Raw genomic sequence first — 7,796 nt, 5'->3', positions numbered from 1 at the left:
TTAAGTTTGCTTCTGCGTCGACTCCAGAAATACATGCGAACAAGAGAAATGCATCCAGTGCAGGAGAAAAGGACGGGACGCTTTTAATTGGCACTGGGTTTTGTAAATGACGCTGATCAGATGAGGTGAGCTCCTTTGAAGGGGGTCAGAGTGGGTTCAGAAAACAATATGCATGAGCCTCCATTAGCATTTGAAAGTGAGACTGCGTGGCGCTCCCGTCCTCTCCTGCAGCCCAGGGTGAGCGCTGCCACCACAACACTTGAAACGAAACCTGCGTTTTATTATCGGAAAGTTTTCACAGGCTTCGGTTGTCTCATACATACACAATATTTCTTTTTTCTTTTTTTTTTTACAAAAACAAATAGATAAACAGGCTAATAAGCAGGAAGGGCATGACTTTGAGAAGCTTTGCATTGTGTGAATAACTGATGAGTGTTTGTCACTGAGCTTCTAATGTGACCTTCACATGGAAAACAACGTGAAATAACAATAAAAAACAAAACAAAACCCAGCATCTCTGTTGTTCAGTTGGGATACATAGACGTTTAGACCCCGTTTACATGAAGATGTTTGCTGTGAATGATAAACTTTTCAATGTTCTGAAAAATGGCACAGTGAGCATGCCAAGCCACTAGTGGGTGCTGTTTGTTTTTGTAATGAAACCACACACACGTGCACATGTGTGCAGAGATTAAGATAGAAAGCATGAGGAGCGTCACTATTAGGATTGTCAACCCAGACAATGAGACACAGCTCAGCGGGTTTTTTTTTTTAAGGTTTCGACATGTTTTTCCGAGACGAGTTATGGAAACGACTTTTCAACTGCCGGTTGCATTCATTTTTATACTTTTGTCATTAATTTAGTTGTATTTATACATAAAGCTGTTTGAAATACAACAAAATTAACACATTTAGTATTAATTATTGTTACTACAGATGATTTAAATACCAAGTTTTCCCAAAACCCTTAAATCTTAGAAAGACACTGTGCAGAAAAACAGCTGTTCGACGTGCTGTGGGATTTTTGTACGCTTCAATAATTAATGTCATTGTAGCTCAGTGCGCTCAGTCATTCTGCAGGGAATAAATTAAATGTTAAAAAAGGAGCCAGAAGTGTTTTCCTCTGTAATCACTGGATGGATTTCGAAGAGCGTAAATGTCAGATTTGAGCTCTGCCCAAGTCGTCCCGGGACGAACCGGAGCGAGTAAAAACCTGCTCGCACTGACAAATGCACACGACGATAAACGTGTCCGAACGGAGAAAAACTTTATTGATTGGGTGTTTATTTACAGCAACGGTGTGTCGCACGCAAGGCGGCGACAACGTTCGTCGACAACTTTATCACAAAAAATAAAATGAGAAAATGAATGAAACCTGTGCGACGACAAAGCTAATCTTAGCGGCTCGTTTAGCTCACTGCCACTAACAAAGTTATCTGAGAGGCTATCAGTTAGCGGGCTAGCAGTTAACCCCGTTAACAGCAAGAAACCCTTTAATATGTTCAAACCTCACATACAATTGATAAATACCTACTTCCTGTCTTCAGCTGCAGTTAGCATTAGCATTGTTAGCTGTGGGTGTGACCTACAGAAAACACAAGGTGGCGTAAGTTTCCTCTTGGAGACATTAAGACAATTCTACCAACATCAGCAGATTTTGTTTGTTGTTGTTTAGTTCTAACAAAATGTGAGCATTGAAGTAGTTGGAGCTGATTTTGTTGTTGAGCTTATTTTGACAAATTTGCTGAATTATTTTTTTAATCAATTAATTTCTAAAGTCAAGCTTAAACAAATTGGGCTAATTCCACCAGCATAAGCTGATTTTTGTTATTCCTCACAGTGGAGACACATTCAGTTGTTATTTATTTCTAACTGTAAAATTAATCTGCAAATATTTTCACAATTGTCGATTTTCTTATTTTTCATGTTTAACTTAAATGAAATCTGCAAATTCTACTCGGACCGGTGGTAGTTGGAAATCGTCGTATTTACTTACCAGCAAAATCAGCTTTTCTACTATTGTTAGGACATTTTGCGATGAATCACATTTAGCGCCGATGACATCGGCAGGTTTTAGGAGCATTAGCTGGTCTGCTAACTCTGGACTGTTTGTATTTCCTCCTTCATCTTGTCTCAAACATCCAGTGTTTTGGCAAAAGATATTTACAGGTATTGTCAGATGAAAGTTCTGCTGTACTTCCACACACAAACGCTAAAATGATCCGAGCGTGTGCAGCCCCCGGTGCAGTTCTAGGCCCCGGCCTGCAGGGGGGGGTCCAGGGCTCTGACGTGGACACTGGGCAGGGTGAACCAGGCCAGCGGAAGCTCTCGTCCGGCGCTGTCGTCCTGGAACTTGATGTTGAGGTAGAAGTCTCCGGTGTAGAGGAAGAGCAGGGCGCCCTCGCACACCGAGCTTTCTTTGGATTTGACCTGCAAATGGAAGACAGTCGTCAATATGATGGCGTCCGTTCATCTTTGTCTTTATGATTAGAAACTCACCTGCTGCTGGTTCCACAGTGGCTAAGAAGTCTTATTCTTTCCTCTCAAACAACTTTGTTTTCCCTCTTTATTTATGGAGACTCATGAAACCCAACAAAACATCATTGCTGTACCTATAAATAGATTGAACCGACGTGGACACACAAGGTTCCTGAAGGTCTTAAACCAGCGGAATGATTTATTTTTTGCAAATCAGGCCCCGTTCACACATTTTCAAGGGGAAATAGAAACCTTTGGTAGGGTTTTGTGTGTCCGTTCACACAACAGTGCTCAGAGACTCGGAGAAAACACAACTTGTGGAAAATGTTCCGATTCTATGCAAACAAGAGGAAAATGCCCTTTTATTGAAAAGCTGCTATTGTACAAGTAAACCACGAGTAGATTATTCCTCATGGTGTCCTGAATCCCAGTTCACCTTCTCCTGGAACTTGTTACTTTTATTTTGGCAGTCACCATAAAAACAATTTATCTCCTTTACTTTCAGGACGTCTGAACTGATAGAAGCCTTCACTGGGTTTCAGCGTCTCGGTGATGTAAACGACAAAACTTGGTTAAAGGTACATCATAAACTGAGTTCAAGTAAAGGAACTCCGGCTCACCGTGTCGATGTAGAAGGTGTTGGAGCCGATGAAGGTGACCGCCTCCTCCAGCTCGTAGTTCTGGACGCCGTTCTGGAAGTCCTGATAGGGCACCACGGTCAGCGCCAGCGGGCCGACCGCGCTCCTGCTCAGGTTGGTCAGTTTCACCTCCAGCGTCACGGCGTCGCCCACTTTGCAGTCGGCGACCACGTCGCAGTCGCACGGCTTCCCGTTCACCAGCACGTCTGAACAACAGAGAGGAGACGGAAAGTGTCAGCGGGTCTGGGAGGAACGGACGTCTTTCACAACACAACCAGAGACACAACCAGAGACACAACCAGAGACACAACCAGAGACACAACCAGACACAACCAGAGACAACCAGAGACACAACCAGACACACAGCCAGAGACACAACCAGAGACAACCAGAGACACAACCAGAGACACAACCAGAGACACAATCAGACACAACCAGACACAACCAGACACAACCAGAGACACAACCAGACACAACCAGACACAACCAGAGACACAACCAGACACAACCAGAGACACAACCAGAGACACAACCAGAGACACAACCAGAGACACAGCCAGAGACGCAACCAGAGACACAACCAGAGACGCAACCAGAGACGCAACCAGAGACGCAACCAGAGACACAATCAGACACAACCAGAGACACAACCAGAGACACAGCCAGAGACACAGCCAGAGACGCAACCAGAGACGCAACCAGAGACACAACCAGAGACACAGCCAGAGACACAGCCAGAGACGCAACCAGAGACACAATCAGACACAACCAGAGACACAACCAGAGACACAACCAGAGACACAGCCAGAGACGCAACCAGAGACGCAACCAGAGACACAACCAGAGACACAGCCAGAGACGCAACCAGAGACACAATCAGACACAACCAGAGACACAACCAGAGACGCAACCAGAGACACAATCAGACACAACCAGAGACACAACCAGAGACACAACCAGAGACACAACCAGAGACACAGCCAGAGACACAGCCAGAGACGCAACCAGAGACACAATCAGACACAACCAGAGACACAACCAGAGACGCAACCAGACACAACTAGAGACACAACCAGAGACACAATCAGAGACACAACCAGAGACACAACCAGAGACACAGCCAGAGACACAGCCAGAGACGCAACCAGAGACGCAACCAGAGACACAATCAGACACAACCAGAGACACAACCAGAGACGCAACCAGAGACACAATCAGACACAACCAGAGACACAACCAGAGACACAGCCAGAGACACAGCCAGAGACGCAACCAGAGACACAATCAGACACAACCAGAGACACAACCAGAGACGCAACCAGAGACACAATCAGACACAACCAGAGACACAACCAGAGACACAACCAGAGACACAATCAGACACAACCAGAGACACAACCAGAGACACAATCAGACACAACCAGAGACACAACCAGAGACACAACCAGAGACACAGCCAGAGACACAGCCAGAGACGCAACCAGAGACGCAACCAGAGACACAATCAGACACAACCAGAGACACAACCAGAGACGCAACCAGAGACACAATCAGACACAACCAGAGACACAACCAGAGACACAGCCAGAGACACAGCCAGAGACGCAACCAGAGACGCAACCAGAGACACAATCAGACACAACCAGAGACACAACCAGAGACGCAACCAGAGACACAATCAGACACAACCAGAGACACAACCAGAGACACAACCAGAGACACAACCAGAGACACAATCAGACACAACCAGAGACACAACCAGAGACACAATCAGACACAACCAGAGACACAACCAGAGACACAACCAGAGACACAGCCAGAGACGCAACCAGAGACGCAACCAGAGACACAACCAGCGAGCTCTGAAAGAGTCTTTTTCTTTCTCAGAAGCGACACTGAAATGTGACGTGTCCGTCTGTATTGGTCCACACTAACGGACGATCACGCCGCTCCTGGCGGAGGATCAATGGACTTTGTTTGTCTGAAAGTACATTTTATTGACATCAGCGGAGAGCGGCGGGTATTAAACCAAAATCCCTCCTGTTAATCTCATGCATGACTAATTTCGGTCTTGAAGGGGACGAATGAGAATGCTGGAACAATCCCAGGGTGACACACACACACACACACACACACACACACACACACACACACACACACACACACACACACACACACACACACACACACACACACACACACACACACACACACACACACACACACACACACACACCATTCAGAATAAACGAGGCCTATCTGGCGAAGGTGCAGACGGTTGGATTGGCGCTCAGTGAACCGTCCTCAGAGAATACAAGTGACAGCGAACATCAAAAGAAAATCACCTGAATCTGAAAATGAAGAACGGTGAGCACACGCCTCCAAACGGGCCGTCAGACTTTTTCTAAGCGCCACACTGACACACGTACTGCCATCGGTCCACTACATCATTTCCTGTATTATTTTTGTTTGTTCCGTGTAAACATGAACTCAGCGTCTGCTTGGAACCGGTCAGAGGTTTATTCATGACAAAGAAAACATTTAAATTAAATCACAAAATCTTTAATCAGTGTCCGAATGTACCACGATGTAGCATATCGTACCAAAAACTTGAAACTGCCAATGAGCTTCATGCGATTTCACAACAGATCCTCCAGAAACCGGACGCCCCCTTGTGTCATGATGGAGAATTACTTGAAAAGGTCACAGGAAACAGAAACAGCCATTTGTGTCGTATCGACGGAGAAGCATAACTCAGCCGAAGAGTTCAGTGGCATGGGGGCTGTATGGAGTTATATTTGTTATTATTTTTTCCATAGTGCTTCAGAGAAGTCGTCTGATTGGATAGAATCATCCAATCAGAACGAGGCTGTGCCAGTCTGTCATTGGCTGGTTTTGTGGCACATTTGTGACGCTGAGCCAAGCGGAGCTCGAGTGGAGCTGCTGAGCGAGGCTTCGCCAAGACGTACATTTCACACTGCTCAGGACTGTGGCACAAATATAATTCCACCGGGTCGGGTGGTCACCCAGGGCGGCCGAGGCGTTCACTGTCAGTGAGCGCTCGCCGCCACCGGGGGCAGGATACAGGAAGACGACACACAAGCACACGTCACTCAATTGAGATCAGTGCAAACGGTGACATTTCCTAAAGATCCTGCAGCAAATATCTTGTAAAATGTGAATTTCAAGAGGCAAATGGGAAAGTACATTTTTAATGCGCGGACCAAAAAACTATCACATATCAGGAGACAACTGAAGGATCAAATCAATTCAGGTGAGAATTGATTGTCCAAAACTACCTTCATGAAGGGAAATATGGAAATTCATACAGAAGAATGACCAAAAAAACAACAGTAAACAAACGTCTTCTTACCTGAAATGCTACTGGAAGAAAAGGCCAAAGTATAAATAACTGAACATCGTCTGCGTAACAGTTTTATAATTGTCACAATTAAAACACTCAAGATTACAGCGTCAGTCCCGTTCACGTGATGTCGCGCAGCTCGAGATGTCGGTACAAACTTGATTTGAAACTGTGACAATTAAACCACGTTTCTAGTCAGGAAGTTTCCCACGTGAACTACGAGCTTTGAAGTAACTATGTATTTTCTGAGCTGTTTCGTTTAAGCTCCGCTTCGTATTAAAACTCAGAAGTTCAAGACCGCCGACTGCGTGTTCCACGTCGGGGCCATCGTCAAACATTTTTGTGTCAATTAAAATGAAGATTTTACTGCAGGCAAAGGAATGTGGCAATTTTACAGCAAATTTAAATCTTTTTCAGAAATTCAAGGAGAAACGTATCGGGTCCAAAGAAATTATGATGCCTTCATTTTCAACTATTACGCTGAGCGCCCTATGAAAAGAAGCCTATCTGATTTTTATTTTCTTTCTTTCTTTCTTTCTTTTTCACATTTGGAACGTTACACCAACAGGTTTTACTACATTGGCTCACTCGAGGCAGTGAAATACTGGAAGAAGGTTGATTACACTTTGATATTTTGACTGAATTTCCTCATTTTTCATGGTCGTAAGATGAAAAACTGAAGTGAGTTGAAAACAATTCTTTAATGCGTCACATAATTTTTACTGAAATTAACATTAGTATCGCTACTACTTATGTTATTAATACTATTACCAGTGTATTTAAGTGACGAGACAGCAAAGATGACTTTATTTGGTCTGATACCTTGATGAACTTTAGAAATCCTGGTTCGAAAAAGCAGAATCAAGACTTTTTTTCTTTTTTTACAAAAACATGTCTCACCAGTCACATTCTCACAAAGGTTGAAGTGCCTCTATACCTGCGAGTATCTCACCTGCAGGTCCCTTGCTTAGACTTGAACAGTACAATTATCTATGTCATTAGCCGAAGAGGTCATGCTTTCTTCTCCAGTGGCGGAGAAAGAAAAAGTAATTATAGGAAGGAAAAAAAAACCTCAATTCACGTTTGTAAAACGTTTTCAATATTCAAGCACTTTGGCAAAACGTACAAGATGATATGGATAATAATTCAAACCATAAGACAATAAAATAATGGAATCTGACTAAGAGGGAAAATAAAACTTCCCCGATGCTTCAATATAAACAAAGACTAAAGTAATAAGCACACGACCGTCAAAACCTGGTCCAGGGTCAGGAGCTCGGAGCCAATGAAAACAGAAAGCAGAGATGCTGCTACTG

General features: G+C 44.3%; 1 protein-coding gene across 2 annotated transcripts in view; it reads right to left on the bottom strand.

The window, feature by feature from the left end:
- Positions 1 to 1,286: 1,286 nt before the first annotated feature.
- Positions 1,287 to 7,796, bottom strand: part of trappc9 (trafficking protein particle complex subunit 9) — a 270,086-nt gene continuing 263,576 nt past the window's right edge. For both annotated transcript variants that reach the window (XM_080515759.1, XM_080515760.1), the window contains 2 exons: positions 3,099 to 3,322; positions 1,287 to 2,430 (listed from right to left, as the gene is read on the bottom strand). In XM_080515759.1, the coding sequence (XP_080371885.1) occupies positions 2,251 to 2,430; positions 3,099 to 3,322 (404 nt within the window). In that variant the 3' untranslated portion in view covers positions 1,287 to 2,250. The remainder of the gene's footprint in view (positions 2,431 to 3,098; positions 3,323 to 7,796) is intronic.

Source organism: Blennius ocellaris (assembly GCF_963422515.1).
Source record: "Blennius ocellaris genome assembly, chromosome: 20".
In the NCBI taxonomy this organism is placed as follows: domain Eukaryota; kingdom Metazoa; phylum Chordata; class Actinopteri; order Blenniiformes; family Blenniidae; genus Blennius; species Blennius ocellaris.
The sequence above is the reverse complement of the archived record's forward strand: the minus strand, read 5'-3'. Positions and strand labels throughout refer to the sequence as shown.